This window comes from Onychostoma macrolepis, chromosome 06 (genome assembly GCF_012432095.1).
Source record: "Onychostoma macrolepis isolate SWU-2019 chromosome 06, ASM1243209v1, whole genome shotgun sequence".
NCBI lineage: Eukaryota > Metazoa > Chordata > Actinopteri > Cypriniformes > Cyprinidae > Onychostoma > Onychostoma macrolepis.
The window spans coordinates 23,970,921-23,989,623 of record NC_081160.1 but is presented as its reverse complement, the minus strand read 5'-3'; the positions used below and the strand labels follow the sequence as shown (position 1 = coordinate 23,989,623).

General features: G+C 36.2%; 3 protein-coding genes across 5 annotated transcripts; 2 read left to right on the top strand and 1 right to left on the bottom strand.

Moving 5' to 3' along the window:
* The first annotated feature begins 4,254 nt into the window (after positions 1–4,254).
* On the top strand, positions 4,255–13,356 carry sxph (saxiphilin). 3 transcript variants are annotated; one of them, XM_058780090.1, is made up of 18 exons: positions 4,255–4,616; positions 5,557–5,663; positions 6,777–6,940; positions 7,044–7,143; positions 7,279–7,458; positions 8,105–8,267; positions 8,355–8,419; positions 8,565–8,722; positions 9,869–10,055; positions 10,179–10,327; positions 10,894–10,984; positions 11,085–11,135; positions 11,215–11,397; positions 12,116–12,263; positions 12,387–12,469; positions 12,544–12,728; positions 12,809–12,995; positions 13,197–13,356. In XM_058780090.1, the coding sequence occupies exons 2-18, from the start codon at positions 5,606–5,608 to the stop codon at positions 13,238–13,240; spliced, it is 2,196 nt and encodes a 731-aa protein (XP_058636073.1). In that variant the 5' UTR covers positions 4,255–4,616; positions 5,557–5,605; the 3' UTR covers positions 13,241–13,356. The 3 variants fall into 3 exon arrangements, with proteins under 3 accessions (XP_058636073.1, XP_058636071.1, XP_058636072.1); XM_058780089.1 differs by lacking the exon at positions 4,255–4,616 and adding an exon at positions 5,253–5,286; XM_058780088.1 differs by lacking the exon at positions 5,557–5,663 and having other exon boundaries at positions 4,255–5,286.
* Positions 13,357–13,441: 85 nt separating this feature from the next.
* Positions 13,442–17,278, top strand: sirt4 (sirtuin 4). Its single transcript, XM_058780091.1, has 4 exons — positions 13,442–13,582; positions 14,339–14,831; positions 14,938–15,232; positions 16,553–17,278. Exons 2-4 carry the CDS (start codon positions 14,347–14,349, stop codon positions 16,700–16,702), a joined length of 930 nt encoding a protein of 309 aa, XP_058636074.1. The 5' UTR covers positions 13,442–13,582; positions 14,339–14,346; the 3' UTR covers positions 16,703–17,278.
* Positions 17,279–17,543: 265 nt separating this feature from the next.
* Positions 17,544–18,530, bottom strand: c06h1orf74 (chromosome 06 C1orf74 homolog). The gene has a single exon (XM_058780092.1). The coding sequence runs from the start codon at positions 18,348–18,350 to the stop codon at positions 17,562–17,564; it is 789 nt and encodes a 262-aa protein (XP_058636075.1). The 5' UTR covers positions 18,351–18,530; the 3' UTR covers positions 17,544–17,561.
* Between the last annotated feature and the right edge of the window lie 173 nt (positions 18,531–18,703).

Below are 18,703 nucleotides of genomic sequence, written 5' to 3'. Positions count from 1 at the left end.
TTTAAAACATGCATGTTTTCATTTTATTAACAAATGTATATGTGTATTAGCAGCGTTTGCTCAAGTTGAAGAAGTTGTTAATATGAACATCTGCTGTTTATTTCTCTCAATGTGTGCACACTTTTATAGCATTAAAATGTGTATTGTTTCATCTGGTTAACTAAATGTGCATTAATAGTGCTTGTTTAAAATCTCTTAACCTGTGCACAGTGCTCTTTGTTTACATTAGTTCAGAGTTACTGCTAGTTTTAATGTAAAAGAATGCAATTAACTTCACAAACTATACATCATTAAAAAGGTCTAAGACTCAAGCTTCATATCCATCTCGACTTCGTTTTTCATTTACATAACTCCTGGCATAAATTAAGAAATGACTGTCACTGGAAGTTTAAAAAAAGAAGTCTTTTTGGTTTAGTTTTGTCATGGCCACGAGATATTAAGTCGTGGGAACTTGATAATACTGTATGTAGTGGCCATGAGTTTAATCATGCATAAACAAACCCGCGTGACCATAGCAACCTGGGATTATCAGAGACTGATCAAATATATTTATCCATCCCACAGTCCGTTGATCGTCTTTTATGTAATATATGTGTATATTAGGCTATTATTATTATTATTATTATACAGCCCTGAACGTTAAGAGATCGAAATGAAGGGAAAATAAATCAAATAGCCTACATTAACAACGAATATAAAAATATTACCAATACTAATAAAATACATGGACTTACAAGACTTGTGGGATGGATAAAAATGTTTTCTTGTCGGCCTATTTTATTATACTTTATGTAACATTTATTCATAATAAACTTAATTCGAATGTTGTCTTCATCGCTTGCAATACAGTCCAGTAGGTAGCCTATGGTTAACACTTCAACCACCAGAGGTCACTGTATAACTAAAAGCGCCAGCGGGTCAAATTTACCCATGCCATGACTACTGTTTTGATATGGCTAAAAACGTAGTATGTCACTGTATTATGCCACTGTATTATGCCACTGTCTTCACAATGTCTAGAGTCATAAAATTATTATTTTTAGTCATCAGCTATGTTTTTGTCCTGTTGTTTTAAGTTCACAGCTATTTTTAAGCAGGTTACACTAATCACTTTTCTTAATGATGAATATAAACCAGTCTGCAATGACAACGAGAATTACGAGGAAATAAATACATATTTGGGTGTTGTAATATTATAGCTAATAAAATGTTTCAAGATAACCATGTTATTTAAATGACTAAAACACCCTAAATAGACTATTATAAGCAATACTAATTCACCACATTGCAAAGGATGTACAATGGCAAATTCAAGACCACAGTTTCACCTAATTAATTAATTTGTTTAGTTATATAATTTATCATTTGAATAAGAGAACAACACCAATAAACTTGGGGTAATCATAAAAATTGTTTTATTCATTACATCATAATTCAGATTTTTTTTTCAGGAATAAATAAGCAACACAGTAGGAGCCATAAACGATAAAAAATTGCAAACACAAATTAATATTTAATCCAAAGTTTGAACATTTATGAGTAGAGGAATAAACATCTGAAACATCTTCATTTGAACGTGATGACAGGAATTATGCGTAAATTTGTCCCTAGGTATAAATGCCCCATATTTGTACTGGTTTTATCTAAACAATTTTTTTTAACAATAAACAGGGGATTGTAAATAACACAATTTTAGTAAAAGTAAATGACTGTAAGACTTATATTATGTAGCCTATTTGAAAAACAGCCATGGGTAAAATTACCCCGTGGTGGTGTTAATATAATAATTTAATAATGTATTTTTTTTTGTATAATTTCTTAATTAAAAATAAAATATTAATAAATACATCTCTGATAATCCCAGGTTGCTATGGTCACGCTGGTTTGTTTACCCATTAATATCTCGTGGCCACGAGAATTTAAACCAAAAAGACTCGAGCTTCATTTTTTTTTTTTAAACTTCCAGTGCCAGTCATTTCTTAATTTATGCCAGGAGTTATGTAAATGAAAAACGAAGTCGAGATGGATATGAAGCTTGAGTCTTAGACCTTTTTAATGATGTATAGTTTGTGAAGTTAATTGCATTCTTTTACATTAAAACTAGCAGTAACTCTGAACTAATGTAAACAAAGAGCGCTGTGCACAGGTTAAGAGATTTTAAACAAGCACTATTAATGCACATTTAGTTAACCAGATGAAACAATACACATTTTAATGCTATAAAAGTGTGCACACATTGAGAGAAATAAACAGCAGATGTTCATATTAACAACTTCTTTAACTTGAGCAAACGCTGCTAATACACATATACATTTGTTAATAAAATGAAAACATGCATGTTTTAAAGCTAGTGAATAAAAGGAAACGATCCGCCCGCATGCCTCTGCTCAATGACGGTGATCTGCTGTGATCTGCGTCTCGGGCCGATGACGTCACTTCCAGGGAGGCATGCCCAGGCCTGTTGGACACGCCCCCGTCCCCTGACTCCACCCTGTGACGACCCCTGCTGTTGGTTTTGGAGAGTTGCTGTTTGGTACCTGAGCCCACTAATTGCCTCAATTAGCAGTCAACTGGAAACACCTGTGACCATGCCTTAGACGCTGCTTAAGAGAACACCAACTGAGCCAGGAGGGAGAGACTTGGAGAGAGACTTGTTTGGACTTTGTGTTGGACGTTGTTTGCGACGTATTTTGTTACTTTCTGCACTTACATTTTATCTTCAACATTGTATTACACTTTCAACCACGCATCTTGCTTTACACACTGACTTAACTGATGACTACAGGGATACTGTTATTTTCTTTAATTACTTTCATTATATTTAATGTTGTTTGATTTTCAGTTAAATAAACATTACTTTTGAGCTTATACTTTGGTTTACGTGTGTCCCTTGTTTTTGTTGCTTCCCTTGAGCCAAGGGTCGTAACAAATTGGGGCTCGTCCGGGATAATTACTACTACCCACTTTCACCACAACACTACACAAAAATAACAAATCCGACACGTCTCAAAAGAAACATGCCGCTATACCTATCAGAGAAAACTCAAGTTCAAAAAACAATATTGCACGTGTACTTACCAACTGGTGATTTCACATGGTGAACAAATTGACTTCGATTGATAAATTTTCGTGTGTCCAATCAAACTATAAGCATCCAAAAATTTTACGCAACCAAATAACCTAGGCAAGGACGAGCCCCCAATTTGTTACGACCCTTGGCTCAAGGGAAGCAACAAAAACAAGGGACACACGTAAACCAAAGTATAAGCTCAAAAGTAATGTTTATTTAACTGAAAATCAATCCCGGACGAGCCCCCAACACGTGCAATATTGTTTTTTGAACTTGAGTTTTCTCTGATAGGTATAGCGGCATGTTTCTTTTGAGACGTGTCGGATTTGTTATTTTTGTGTAGTGTTGTGGTGAAAGTGGGTAGTAGTAATTATCCCGGACGAGCCCCCAATTTGTTACGACCCTTGGCTCAAGGGAAGCAACAAAAACAAGGGACACACGTAAACCAAAGTATAAGCTCAAAAGTAATGTTTATTTAACTGAAAATCAAACAACATTAAATATAATGAAAGTAATTAAAGAAAATAACAGTATCCCTGTAGTCATCAGTTAAGTCAGTGTGTAAAGCAAGATGCGTGGTTGAAAGTGTAATACAATGTTGAAGATAAAATGTAAGTGCAGAAAGTAACAAAATACGTCGCAAACAACGTCCAACACAAAGTCCAAACAAGTCTCTCTCCAAGTCTCTCCCTCCTGGCTCAGTTGGTGTTCTCTTAAGCAGCGTCTAAGGCATGGTCACAGGTGTTTCCAGTTGACTGCTAATTGAGGCAATTAGTGGGCTCAGGTACCAAACAGCAACTCTCCAAAACCAACAGCAGGGGTCGTCACAACCCCCATGTCAAAACAGCGCCACAAAGTGAGACGCGCAGAAACGTGAAGCGCAAAGGGGAAAACGGTATGGCAAGCTCAAACTTGACTGAAATGCAAAATAAAAGCTGCATTGCAAATAAATTAGTAGATATGGCCATGGAAAATATGTATTGCAAAATCATTGCTTTTTGCTCTGTTTTATTTATATTTTGCAATTCTTTATTTTTCTTTGCAAAACTTATTTTCTTCTTGCAATACTTCATTTTCTTTTGCAAAACTTTATTTTCTTTTGCATATATAAATGCGGCATTAAATTGACTCCATACATCTCCTTTTGATTGACAGCGATTTTGTACTATAAAAAGTCGCTAAGGCTGAAGCTATTCGAGCTCAGTCCCATAGCGGCTTTGCACTTGGTTCTTATCAATCATTATATATTTTTTATTCATTTATAATGTTATGTTTTAATATACATGCTGCTAACTCGGAAATTTCAAGATATGCGAGCAAAAAAATGCTCCTGACACTTAGGCAATACGACACGAGCAAGAGTGCTGTTTTTGTTTCGTTTGTGTTCGATCCAAATCCGCGTTGTCTTGGGAGAATCACTGATTCACTGAGCCACTCATAAAAACAGTCATTTGATTCGCTCCTGAAGGATTCAGCCGTTTTGAAAGAATCATTTGAATGACTCAGTGATTCAATCACGAACTTCTGCCACCTGGCCCGTCTAAAAGTAGGCATATTACATTATTTTATTATACATTACAGTCTAAATGAATAAATGCCACATCAAAATGTCACTTCATGCAGCTTCTGTGCAGTGCTAAGATGAGTTTTGTTTATATCATTTTATGGATAACAATAGCCAGTCATTCATTCACATTAATTAAGTATTCATAGAATAATATTGTCTATTTTCACTTACATCTATTTATTTATTAATTTTTTATTAATTTTGTAGAATTGAATTATAAATTAAGTTGGTATAGTATCGTAAGACATGGTATCGTGACAACCCTATTATAGGCCTACACCACATTCTTTGTTTCAGTTTAAACTAATTCCCACATTTCCTCCGTCGAGTTTAATATCTTTTTTTTAGATTGTTTGTACAATCATTCATTCATACAGTAGGCTAGGCTAGTGTCACTGGAAAAGACGCCTAGTTGGTACAACAGGGCCACAGAGCATTTTCTTGAAAAGGAACATAGGGCAGAATTTAAGTATAAATAAATGGACAATTTTTATGATGTAGGCCGAAAATGAGCTTCCCCTCTTTGAAAGACCAGCAGCCGCCACTGCTGAGCAGATTTAGTTGGCTGCGCACGACGTTGGAATGTTGGATCCTAAACTTGGAATCCACATTTGGACGTTCACATGGACTCCGTTGCTGCTTCAGTGGAGTAAGTCCAATAGCATTTAATTCTAACACAATTCCGAACAAAAGGCGCTTTCTGGAAATGCCATACAACGCCAGGCAATGAAGGATGCCTGGACGAGAATAGTCCACGTGACATAAGAGTTCCAGTGTAATATTTTCCATATGCGCGCATTTATTATAAGAACTATTCGCTTTGAAAACACCCGCTTGCACAGTACAGGTTTTTTTTCAGACTGACGCAAACTTAGACCGTGAGATCTTCAGTAGGCGTTTCGCTGAAACTTCTCTGCAGGACTCGATGTAGACAGTTGTGATTCTGCCCAGAAAAGATTTCTGATACTATGATGAAGCGAGTTATCGTAATGGTCATCTTATTGCTGTGCTCCATCACCAGCTGGGGTAAGTGCGCGTTTGCTCAAATTATCAAAAGCTGCGAATGATTAACTCCTGCTTTTTCAGTTGTATTTTTTACATGCCTTTCATCATCTTAGCCATTTTAAATTTCCACAAATATGTTAATAGTTTTGAACGTGTTTTAGAATTATTAGGGGATAAACATTTGGTGAAGAAAAAAAGTTGCTGGACCTCTGTATTTTGTATTGTAAAATATATATATATATATATATATATATATATAATTTTATTTTATTTTATTTATTTTTATATTTTTACAATACAAAATTAGTAGGGACCATATTATAAAACTGGTCTACATTTAAAATTGTTGGTCCCACTATATATTAAGTGGTCTTAACTATGCACTTACATCAAAAAGTGTAGTGTACTTTTTTTACTGCCTATGAGGTGGTATACCGATAAGGTTAGGGACAGGATTGGTGGTATGGGTAGGTTAAGGTGTAAGTGATGGGTCAACAGTGTAATTACAGATGTAATTACATCCAGGTATTTTTTTTTTTTACATATAAGTACAATGTAAAAGCTTATATGTACACAAAGTGAATTGTACCAAATTATTAATTTAGAATGTAAGGCCACTTAATATAAAGTGGGACCCATTAATAATTAAAGTTCTGTACGTTTTTGCAATTATTTATTGCATGTCAGTAGTATGCCTTTAATGACAGCTATGTGTATTTGGCCGGCCGTGCAATTTTTATGGTTTATAATTGTTTCCTATTTCCAAAATAAATAGTTTATAAATTCATTCAATGAGATGTTTTTCTGACATAAAACACAATTGAAGAGTTCAGATGCAAAAGCCTCTAAATGCCGTCTGAAATTTTCTTCTAAAATGACAATTTTTATCAGGCTCATATATTTATGTTCAGTTATTTCACTTTAATTGCTTTAATTACTGAACCTACATATAGCAGCCTGATAAAAATTTCAGATGGCACTTAGAGGCTTTTGCATCTGAACTCTTCAATTGTAAATATTTTAATCTCCTCATGGAAAAAAAATAAAAGTACTAATTTATTAGTAAAAACCCATTTTATTTGTGATCTGTTATATCACTGTTCTGTAAGTGTATGCCTGTACATCTGCGTTCAGGTAAGAAGATGCGCTGGTGTACAGTCTCAGAGCCGGAGCAGAGGAAGTGTGCTGAGCTGGCCAAAGCTCTGGTCGCTGTCCTTCCACCTGCGGCTGTCACAGCATTCGGCCGTCTCTCATGTGTGAAAGCTTATGGCACTGCTGACTGCATTAATAAGATACGGGTGGGTTACATATGATATCGTGTAAGCTAAAATCTGTTTGAATATAAATCAATCACAGGACAGAAATGTAGATGCTTTACGTTCTGATATCCTCTCCTGTCAGGATAATAAAGCTGACCTAGTGACTCTGGATGCTGGAGAGGTGTACTCTGCAGTAAAACAGTTTGGGCTCACAGTAGTCGCGAAGGAGATCTACAGAGATGGTATCACACAAAAACCTAATGTGGTTTCATTCTTGCTCTGTTTATGGCATCTTGTAGGTCATATGCCTCACAATTTGCAAGCAGTAACATGTAAATATGTTCCTTTTTCACTTTGTCTCCACCTTCATCTCCCAGGTGGCTGTATTCTTGCAGTTGCTGTGGTGAGGAACAGCAGTACTTTAGATATGCGCTCTTTGCGGGGCAGTAGGAGTTGCCATAGTGGAGCTCGCTGGACTGCTGGTTGGAGTCTCCCTTTGGGACATCTCCTTTCAAGAAACCTCCTGCCCTGGGCAGAGGATGAGCCCCTCAGTCAGGGTAAGACGACTAATCACTAATTTTAAATAACCAGCGGTAGTATTAACTAAAACTTAATATTTAACAAACAAATAATTAAATGACAAAAGCACATAACATAATTACTAAAACATCATTTAATGTCTTAATGTGAAAAAAAGGGGGATGGACTTTTTCCACTGGAAGAAATATTATAATGGACAGGTTTTTTGTCCAGTGATGGTTTAAAGTTGAAATGTCTTAATGACGGATGTGTTTCTTATGTACATGTAGCTTTTTGCTTGGAGTATTGTGTGTATTACTTGTGGATTATTGTGATGGTAAAAGTTAGACTAAATTTTCAGCAAATTTGTATTTTTTAATAAATCAAAAAGAAAAGATAATTCAAAAATATGAATAAAACCTTCATTAGTATAAAAATATTACTAAAACAACACTGAAACAACAGTGTATAAAAGATCAGTTCCATTCTAATGGAATGAAATCAGTTTGAAACGGTTTTCCAGATTTTCGTTGTTGTTGTTGTTATGTATTTCCAGTCACTTGGTAATCAGGATCAAAACATAGGAAGTACTCTGTCATGTTCTTCCAAACCAAACAAAGTTTTCAATAATATGCAAGACTGTGTGCCGAGTTCCCAGTGCTCATACTTTGACTATTTTGTCAGCGGTTAGTGCTTTCTTCAATGCCAGCTGTGTGCCTGGAGCAACTACAATGGCACCTAGCCTTTGTTCCTTGTGCCAGGGTCAAAGGTCATACATTCGTCAGAAAAATTTCCATTGTGAGACGTCTCACAGTGAACCATTCTACCACAACCAAGGAGCACTCAGGTTAAAATAATCCTATTTACACCTGTATCAAAAAGTCATTGCCAAGTTCCCTTGAGGATCTTACAGCATCCAATCTTTTTCTTGTAGATGTTTACAGTCACGCGCAGGAGACGTGGCCTTTGTGGATCACACAGCTCTGGACAGGATAGATGGTTAACACAATAATTCACTCTAACACAAACATTTATGCTTATATGGATGTACTAGTGATTAAATCCTATTTGAGATGAACAACTTTTCCTTCTCTTTCATATTTCTTTTTGATCCCGACTTTTTTTCCTTTTTTTTCCTCAACAGAAAGTGAGAAAGATGAGTTCAGACTGTTGTGTACAGACGGAACTCATGCTCCCCTCAGCAGTTCTAGAAAATGTAACCTTGGACGAGGCCCTGGAGGAGGTGTGGTCACACGAATGAACACCCGTAAAATTGCTCGAAAGTTCTTGGTCGCTGCCCAGGTATGTTTTATGTTGGAGTCCAAAACTTGCACATTTGAGTGTCTGATCCAACCTGTAACATTCTAATACCAAACCAGAAATCTCTCAATCTCTTTTTATTTATTTCTGAGCAACGAGCCTATGCTAAAAGATACAAAGTGTTGTCTATGCAGGGCACATTTGTTACAATCGAAGCTCCCGCACCACTCCCTCTCGGCCACCAGAGGGAACCATCCCCTGAATACTAACCCCATTTCGGACTCAGTTTCCCATCATCCCTCATACCTGGGCCTAATCACCTTGCCACACCTGCACCTCATTCACACACCCATACTTAAGCAGCACACTTCCATGCACACATTGCGACGTCTTGATTTGCCCTGGCTGTCACTACTGAGCGTTTCTACCCGTGTTTGCTTTTCTGTTACTATCTCTGCTTTGGTTATCGACTCTGTGATCCCTCTCTGGTTGCCCTGATTTGGACTGTTTCTCTGGACTCTGATTATAAGCCGCCTGCCTCGATTACTCTGCCTGTTTCTCCCGACTACGTCTCTGCCTTGCCTACTCTGTTACTATTGCTGGTCAATTACCCTATTCTGCCTGACTATTCTAATAAAGCTGCAAATGGATCCCGATCCGTCTGATGATTCACAACAACATTACTGTAAAATTACTAATATATTGATTGTCAATTACAATCTCAAACCTGACACAAAAGTTATACAGTACATGGAAAAACTGACCATTGAGGTACAGTTTACCCCAAAAATTAAAATTCTGCCATCATTTACTCACCCTCATGTTGTTTAAAGATGCATACATTTTTTTTCTTTTCTCTGTGGAACACAAAAGAAGATATATTTATAAATGTCTTGTTGTTCATACAGTGGAAGTCAATGATGACCAAAACTGTTTGGTTACCAACAATCTCAAAAATGTTGTATTCCACAGAATAAAGTCATACTGTTTTAAAAAGCAACGTGAGGGTAAAAAAATAACAGAATTCCCATTTTTGGGGGAACTATCTCTTTAACAAACAGATTGATGGTCCTGTTGACCTCAGGTTCCTGCAGATGTTCCTAATAATGTTATTGGTATCTTGGAAGAAATTACTGACAGGATTTCAGGATCTTATGAGAGAAAAAAAGTAGGTGTTTTCTTTTGAAGATATCATTTGGTTGGAGGGGAAGGGAGCGTCAGCGCTTCCAGCTGTTTGAATCAGCATCCTACGGTGGGATTGACCTTCTCTTCAAAGATGTGACTGAGAAATTATCAGTTCTGATGGAAGACATGGATATGAGCCAAGTTCTGGGACTGGACTATGTGGCCTTGCTCAAGGGCCTTGGACATGAAGGTGAAAGATTGCTTCCCCTCTGTACCTATCTTGGGAATGATAAGCTTAGACTTTAATATGTGTGTGTGTGTGTGTGTGTGTGTGTGTGTGTGTGTGTGTGTGTGTGTTTGTTTGTTTGATTAGGCAGCTCACTGGAGGACAGTGTGGTGAGGTGGTGTTGTATAAGTCATGCTGAACAGAAGAAATGCGAGCAGTGGGCTCTTAGCATAAAATCAGATCCTCTGGTGTGTGTGAAAGCTTCATCTATGAGTGACTGCATTGAGAAGATCAAGGTCCAGTAAGACATATTTTCAGCACTTGTGATTTGTATTTAAACAAACATCAACAATATACATATTTATTTATTTATTTTTAACAAATGCATAATACAGTTTCATCACAAAAAAAATATTAACGGCCTAAACATTTTCTCATTTGCAGTAGTGATTGTGATTTTCAGTGTAATTTTAGTATTATTTACTATTGTAATATTCATTGTAATTTTTATTAGCTTTTATTATTTTTATATTTTTATTCAGCATTAATTTTAATTTAATTTAATTTTAGTAATTTCATGTGCTCTTGTCATTTTTATTCGGGGGTTTTTATAGGCCTACATATATTCTGTTTTGCTTTAATGCATTTTTTAGTACTTTTACTTAATTGTATTTTACTTAGGTTAGGTGCTAAGGCAACGTTTCTCATTTTCATTATTAGGTTTATTCATCTAATATTTATATTTGATTTCATTTAATCTTTTTCAAAGAATGAAAACTATTCTTAGTTTTAATTAATACCGACACTGCTGATTGCTCTTTGTATCAGTGCCTAGAACAGAATGAATTGTTCATTTTCACAGAGGGATGAGGTAGATGCTGTGTCTCTTGATGCCACTCACGCATTCATAGCTGGGAAATGTGGCCTTGTCCCTGTTGTGACTGAATATTATGGTATGTAAAGCATCCAAGATCCTAATGTACCATGTAATACTCAGTCATGTTCTTCTCACCTTGATTTGTTTTTCTCTTTGCTGGTTCTTTTGAAATATAGGAGAGAAATGTGAGAATCTTGAAGGAGTTGGAGGCCATTTTGAAAGTGATGGTAATACAGGGCTAAAATGAGCTTAGCATACATGCAATCTCTATTATTGCGTCTTTACAAAATAAATTTATCTCTGCAGAATTACCATCAGTGTATGGTGTGGCAGTCGTACGTCGAACAAGTAGGAGTTTATATTTTGGAAGTCTGGGTGGCAGACGCTCTTGCCACGGTCACATGTACAGCCCTGCTGGCTGGGTTTTACCTGTGAGACACACACTCAGCACAGAGCACAACAGCAGCGCCCCATGTCAGCCGAATAATGGTACTACATGTGCCTCTCTATTACTTGGTGTCTTTATCAAATAGTTTGAATATAATATTTTATTTATCTTTTAATGCAGGGTTTAAATACTGTATGTTATCTGTTTTGCATGTCATGTGACTGTTAACCGGCATTAAAGACCCATCAACAAGCAAGTTTGACTTTAAATGAATGAAATACTAACTTAATCTCACAAGGTACTTTAAGAAAAAAGGTATTGGAATCCCTGCTTTAAAGGAAAAAAAACCCTCAGGTCATCCAAGATATTGATGAGTTTGTTTATTCATCAGAACACATTTGTAGAAAATTAGCATTACATCACTTGCTCACCAGTGGACCCTTTGCAGTGAATGGGTGCCGTCAGAATGAGCTGCTAAAAGCAGTTGATGGAAAAACAGCTAAAGGACAGTTAAATTGCTTTAATGATGGATTTGTTTCTTACAAACACACATCTTTAAGACATTTATTGATGGACTGGAGATTACTTGTGGATTATTGTGATGTTTTTATCAGCTGTTTGGACTCTCATTCTGACGGCACCCATTCACTGCAGAGGATCGATTGGTGAGCAAATTAAGTAATTCTAAATTTCTCCAAATCTGTTCTGATGAAGAAACAAACTCATCTACATCTTGGATGGCTTTAGGGTGAGTACATTTTCAGCATATTTTCATTTTGGGATGAACTATTCCTTTAATGTAACCCATTCTGTTTTCAGTGTATGGTAAGGTGTTTTGGAAAGGTTGTTTGCCAGGAGGTCAAGGCAATCTCTGTAAGGTGTGTATGGGTGGGACTGAGGAAGCTGCCACCAAACGGTGTGCTGACAACCATAATGAGCGTTACTATGGCAATATGGGTGCATTAAGGTGAGGAATTGCTATTCCGCACAGTTCAAATAAAACGGTATACTGAAAAATATCTCTTAATTGTTAATGTACCATTGTGCAAACCATTCAGCTTTGCAAGCTATAAAATATCTTTTACTTCAGGTGCTTGGTTGGAGACCCTAGTGGGAAGAGCTTTGGAGATGTGGCGTTTATGGAACACCACAATCTGGAGAGCAACATCGAACGTAAGCTGTAAACTCTGAGAAATGTCATCGAAATGAATCACATTTGTAATATGAGTGATGTGTTTGTTGGACAGGTCTAAACACCAGTGGCTGGGCAGAGGGTTGGCTCGCTTGGGACTTTGAGTTGCTTTGTGGAGATGGCAGCCGGGCTTCTCTGACGGAGTGGAAGACCTGTAATTTAGGAGCAATCCCTCCAAATATTGTTATGACACGTCCTGTTCTTACAGCTCGCATTTATGACCTCTTAATGAAGTCACAGGTTTGCAGGCTGAATTAATAATCGTTTGATTAATCTGAGAGTCTTTTAGAATCAGAATACTGATGTGTTTTGCACTATAGGAAACCATAGCAGCTCGTCCAGATTCTGGGTTCCACCTGTTTGAATCTCAGCAGTATGGAGAGAGTGACCTGCTCTTTAAAGATGCTACAAAGTGCCTCGTTCACACCAGTCACATGGACTACCGCACCATACTGGGAGAAGAGTTCTATTCACAGGCTGAGAGCATCTTTAACTGCACGCACTCAAGTGAGAACAAAAGGAAACATTATTATATCCATACCAGCTATTTGTTTGCATTTATATACAATCACTGGATTTTAAAAGAGCTTGATTTAAAATAGCACATAGATATGTAAAATGTGTCTTTTTTTTAATGATTATTAATATTTTAATTGTAGCTATTGTTTTTAATTATAAATTAATTAATTTATTTGTATTTTTTAACAGATATCTTGCAGTTCTGCAATCAAGATGTGTGCAGCATATTCTAAACAACCTCTATGAATTTTTTTGACAATGTTAAAAAAGAAGCATGGGTCAAAATGTATATGGTTTATTTTGTATCATTATTGACATACAATAAAATTATCTCTTAAGATATTATATATACATATATATTTGTGAGTGCAGTACTGGAGAGTTTATTAGTTTAATCAAAGAACACCGCTGAGGATGTGTAAACGAGCCAAAAAGCGAAGACCTTCACTAAACTACATTTACCATCATGCACCTGTATAACAACACGGAAGTTCTTGTTTTGATGACCGCTACAGCTACTGTACTAATGTTTACGAAATACAAGACTTTGGGTGTCGAGGATTTTATAAATACAGGTAAGTTATTAAAGCAATGTAATTTGTTGTACATCTGAAATATTTGTTTAAAGTTGCACGAGACATAATGTCCATGGCATGTTTTTCAATGTCCTAGCTTACTTGACATTTGAATCAAGTTATACAATGAGTTGGTCACATTCCACCTACAGATGGCAAAAAACTGAATTAACTGACATGACTATTTTATCGTTATGTTTATAACGTAATAACTGTCTTTGTTCGAATACCATTAAAAATATTGCACATGATTTATGTTCAGTAATGTTATGATCATAACATTACTGAACATAAATCATGTGCAATATTTTAATGGTATTCGAACAAAGACAGTTATTAGTATATAAAGACATTGCACTTAAAGGTTTATGATGATGTCACAGTCAGATATTACTGTTATTTACAGGCCAATGTATATGCCTATATGTGTGTGTGTGTGTGTATATATGTGTGTGTGTGTGTGTGTGTATATGTGTGTGTGTATATCTATATATATATATATAAAGATATACACACACATATATATATTTGTAATTGTATGCATTTGATTTGATTTTCAAGTTTTATTAGTATATTATATCCATATATATTGGAAACACATTTCCATGTATATTTTATTGAATAACAAATTAGCTGAACAACTTTATTTATTAAAGAACTTTATTAGTTCACCATATTTCAGACCATAACATGTAAATTCCATGGAGTAGTTATTGTTTGTTGTTGATAAACAGTTGTTTGTTGTTATCTGAACAGGTTTGTAGATGCTGTTTTCATGGAGATCCCTGCCTCCTCGTGTGGCAGTGAAAAGATGTGCCTCTACAATACAAGCTAGTGTGCAACGATTCGTTCCTGCAAGTGGCTCAATTGACTCCAATGCTGTGGAACAACTCCAGGCCTTTGTGTCGCAGGCTTCTCGTCTGTTTGTGATAAGCGGTGCCGGACTCTCCACTGAATCTGGAATTCCAGACTATAGATCAGAAGGTGTGGGACTGTACGCACGGACTGACAGGCGGCCTATGCAACACTCAGAGTTTGTGCGCAGTGCGAAATCGAGGCAGCGATACTGGGCACGGAACTACGTGGGGTGGCCGCAGTTCTCCTCACACCAGCCGAATCCAGCGCATTTCGCATTGCGGGACTGGGAGGAAAAGGGAAAACTGCACTGGCTCGTCACTCAGAATGTAGATGCATTACACTCAAAGGCTGGACAACAGAGACTAACTGAACTTCATGGATCTACACATAGGCAAGGGCAGAACTTGCTTGAAGATCATTTGATTATGGAGTTAAAGAATCTGTGGAATGTAAGAGGAAAAATATTTTATGTGATTTTATGTTTGTCCCGCTCTTAGGGTTGTGTGTTTGGACTGCGGGCAGCTGACTCCACGTGCTGAGCTTCAGAAGCGTTTTGCAGCTCTTAACCCTGGCTGGGAAGCAATTGCAGATGCTGTGGCCCCAGATGGAGACGTGTTTCTGGAAGACGAGCAGGTGCTGAACTTCACAGTACCTGCTTGTGATGCCTGTGGCAGTGTACTCAAACCTGAGGTGACGTTCTTTGGTGACGTAGTGAACCGAACTACAGTTAACTTTGTGCATAACAAGCTGGCTGAGTCTGATGCTGTGCTTGTGGCTGGATCTTCTCTTCAGGTGAGTCATGTTTCATTAATATCACTTTAAAAACATTTCCTATTCACATAGACCAGGGTTACTCATTTCTACTCACTTGCTGCCATCTCCTGGTGTAATGATGTATCATACAGATAGGGGTCACAGAACAAATTATTGTTCATTTGGAGTTTTAGGTAAAATAAACATAATACAAAATATCAGTTTTACATATTCACACATTCTTGGTTAGTTAGCTAAGTGCAATTAAGAATACAGAATACGGCAAGATGGACTTAAGATGAAATACTTTATATTAAATACTTTAAAATTATAAAGGTGCATTTCCCATCTAGAATTTATTCTCTAAAAAGTTACTGAGCTCCTCAAAAATCAATGTGGGAAACATTTATGGTAATAGTGAAATTCTAATTAAAAGTGAAATTGTAATTAAATTATTTTAGGTGAATGGATTTAAAAGATTTTAATCAAAATCCCCATGGTTATTATACGTGACTAAAACCCAGCCACAGAAAGAAATTGATGCTTGAAATAAAATAAATGTTAACTGTAATTTAAAAAAAACTATTTAAACTAGTTGCCAAGGTAACATTTTAAGATTGTTTCCGCCATTAAATAAAAAATGAACAAAAAAGGGAATTATGATTCATTTATTTTTTTTCTTGCGATTCTTAGTTTAGGTCTCACAATTTTTTCAACTCACAACTTTTTTTTTGTCTCAGAATATAAACTGTATATATAATACAGAATATAATAATGTATATAATGTATATATAGTTTTTTTCCCCTTTGGCAGGAACAAGCTATCATACATTTCTCATTTTCATTTTGTTTGACTTGATGTACTAAAATAAATGAAACTAAAGCTGAAATAAAAACTATATAGAAATAAAAATCAAAACTAAAACTAATGAAATTTACAAAAACAAACAACAAAAGTGTAAAAATAACTCTAATTAAAATAACTAACATTAAATGATAAAATCATTATAATAGTAAAATAATTCAAATGAAAATAAAAAATAAAAATGAATTTGAAAAATTGTAATAGTACAAGAAAAATAATAATAGTATCGTCTATTGTAATACTATAATAGTATTTACTATAATAGCAAAAGTATCTCAGTAATCCTAAAATAGCACTGATCCCCACAAGTAGTTACAACCCTATTCCAGTGTACCTTCTTGTAATCTTCAAGTAAACCAAATATCTTGAGTAGTTGGTTCAGGTGTGTTTGGCTAGAGTTTGAACTAGTTAATGAGTATCCCTGGCCTAGATAATGCAAAGAATTTTTCCTCTTTGACTTGATACTTTCTCAAGGCATTTGTTTTCCTTTTCAGGTTTTTTCGGGGTACCGCTTTCTCCTTGCTGCTAGTGAAAGAAAGCTTCCAATAGCCATCGTGAATATAGGACCCACTAGAGCTGATCATCTTACTGACATCAGGGTGAGTGCGCGCTGTGGAGAAGTGCTGCCGGCCATTCAGCTCTGAGAAAGGAGAAACTCTGAGACCTTTTCCTTGAAGCTATTCTGAACCTCAGCACTCGACTCATCACAGGATTACTGGAACATAGATTTGGTTTGGTTGTAGGCTGCTTGCATAATACAACTGATCTCTACCTCAAGTTACCGAATTACTTTAACATATACACACACTCATTAGCTAGAGTTTGAAGTGCAATACAGAATACAGCATTGGCACTAAACAGTTCATTTTAAATACTTTATCATTTTAAAGTAGGTTCATAGGGACAACTGCATTTCCCATCAAGAATTCACTCTCTGAAAAGTAACAGAGCTTCTCAAGTGTCAGTGTGGGAAACAGTCATGATAATGATGAAATTCTAAACGAGCTGTATGGATTATGACTTTATTTACCTACAAACATTTGGTTAATGATGAATGACTATTTAAATATGTGTTTTTGAATATGTGAATGTACTAGGATGTTTTTAAAATGCATTGGAACACATTAAAAATATTCGTTAATCATTTGTTCTGCCTGAAAATATGTCAAGTTAATTGTATTTGTTTTAGTGCTTTTCACAATACACATAGTTTCAAAGCAATTTTACAAAACATCATGGTGTTAATGTTTATATCGTAATATCTTCATGCCTTATAGTCGCAATGAGCAGTTTAGAACTAGCCAACAATATAATTTTATAATTATTAATATAGGGAAAACTTGGGAGTCAAAAAGGTTTAAATTCACTGCCTGAATTTATTATATGCACACATTATATGCTGCTTTGGTAAGAAATCTATGAAGAGCATAAATGATACTGAAAATAGGTGATGCATATCTGAGAAAACACATTTAATAAACAAGAAACATAAATCAGGTTTATTCAAAGGGTCACAGAGGGCAAAGTGACAGTATCTCTAGAAAAGCAGAGATCGGTTAGAACTAGTTGTTTGTTAAATCTCTCTCTCAGGTGCTCAGTCCACCGTTGCACATGACTTTGTACTTCTGACCAGAGCTCTTCAGGAACACTGAATGAGTAAAGACAACAGCGATGATTTGTGTCATCTATCTGCCATTTGACCCAAACCGTGCTCACCACCAGTGGTGTCATACACAGACAGTTCCCAAATCCTTTAGTTTGGTCAAACCAGTATGAGGCTGGATAACCTAACAGGATTCCATAAAGAGTGCACAAGTTCCAGTCATTATACAACTCCTCTCCCAACACAATCACTGAGGAGCCTTTCTCCAGCTCACTCATGAAGAAGTCTGAAAGAGTTTTGATCATATCCTCAGTTGTCTTTTCAAAGCCAGCCAAGACAGGTTGTTTTCTTGAGGAACATACGTCAATCAGAAGGAGACTTTTGCTTTGGAGAAGATCGTCCAAGTGGGACTCAATAGTGGCAGGATTAAAAATGAATTTGTTTTCATCAATGGACAGAATCCTTAGTGGATTGGTTACAACTCCAGACTCTTGTAGAGATTTGAGGTACATCTGAAGCTGCTCTGGAGATGCTGCATTACTGTCGTAAAGCAGTGCAGGTTTGACGCCCAGATCCACAGCCATTATTTGAACAGTCACTTCAAGACATCTGGACGGAGATAAACGTTTCTTACGAGGACACAATAACTTCTGTGCGGCAGAGATGAGTTTTTCTAATGAAGCAACCATTGCACCCGTTTACAAACACAAATATAAAATATTTGTTGACAGCAGGACACAAATTGATTATAAAAGTTGTTGAACGCTTAATTAATGAAGGCTCACGTCCCAGCATTGGTCAGGTATATCGTAGTGGTCTTGTTAGACATTTTTATCGACTCGGAGTCGGTATTTCAAAGGAATGAATGATTCATTGAATTGTTCATTACGCAAAAACGATTCACATTCACATGGAGCTGTAACTCGCAGAAAGGAAAGCCACTGAAAGAATCACGATTCAAAAGAATCGAGTCATTGAGGTGAATCAAAATCCTTCCAAACTTCCTGTTAAAAGTTGTAACAAGTTAAAAGTGCTACAATGT

Bases quoted from the DNA above. Each gene is read 5' to 3' on its own strand.
- c06h1orf74 (XM_058780092.1), bottom strand. From the start codon at position 18,350: ATGGTTGCTTCATTAGAAAAACTCATCTCTGCCGCACAGAAGTTATTG.
- sxph (XM_058780088.1), top strand. From the start codon at position 5,220: ATGTTGGATCCTAAACTTGGAATCCACATTTGGACGTTCACATGGACT. The intron at 7,459-8,104 runs GTAAGACGACTA...CTATTTTGTCAG, and splicing joins GGATGAGCCCCTCAGTCAGG to CGGTTAGTGCTTTCTTCAAT. The intron at 12,729-12,808 runs GTTTGCAGGCTG...TTTGCACTATAG, and splicing joins ACCTCTTAATGAAGTCACAG to GAAACCATAGCAGCTCGTCC.
- sirt4 (XM_058780091.1), top strand. From the start codon at position 14,347: ATGCTGTTTTCATGGAGATCCCTGCCTCCTCGTGTGGCAGTGAAAAGA. The intron at 14,832-14,937 runs GCAAGGGCAGAA...TCCCGCTCTTAG, and splicing joins CTTCATGGATCTACACATAG to GGTTGTGTGTTTGGACTGCG. The intron at 15,233-16,552 runs GTGAGTCATGTT...TTTCCTTTTCAG, and splicing joins TGGCTGGATCTTCTCTTCAG to GTTTTTTCGGGGTACCGCTT.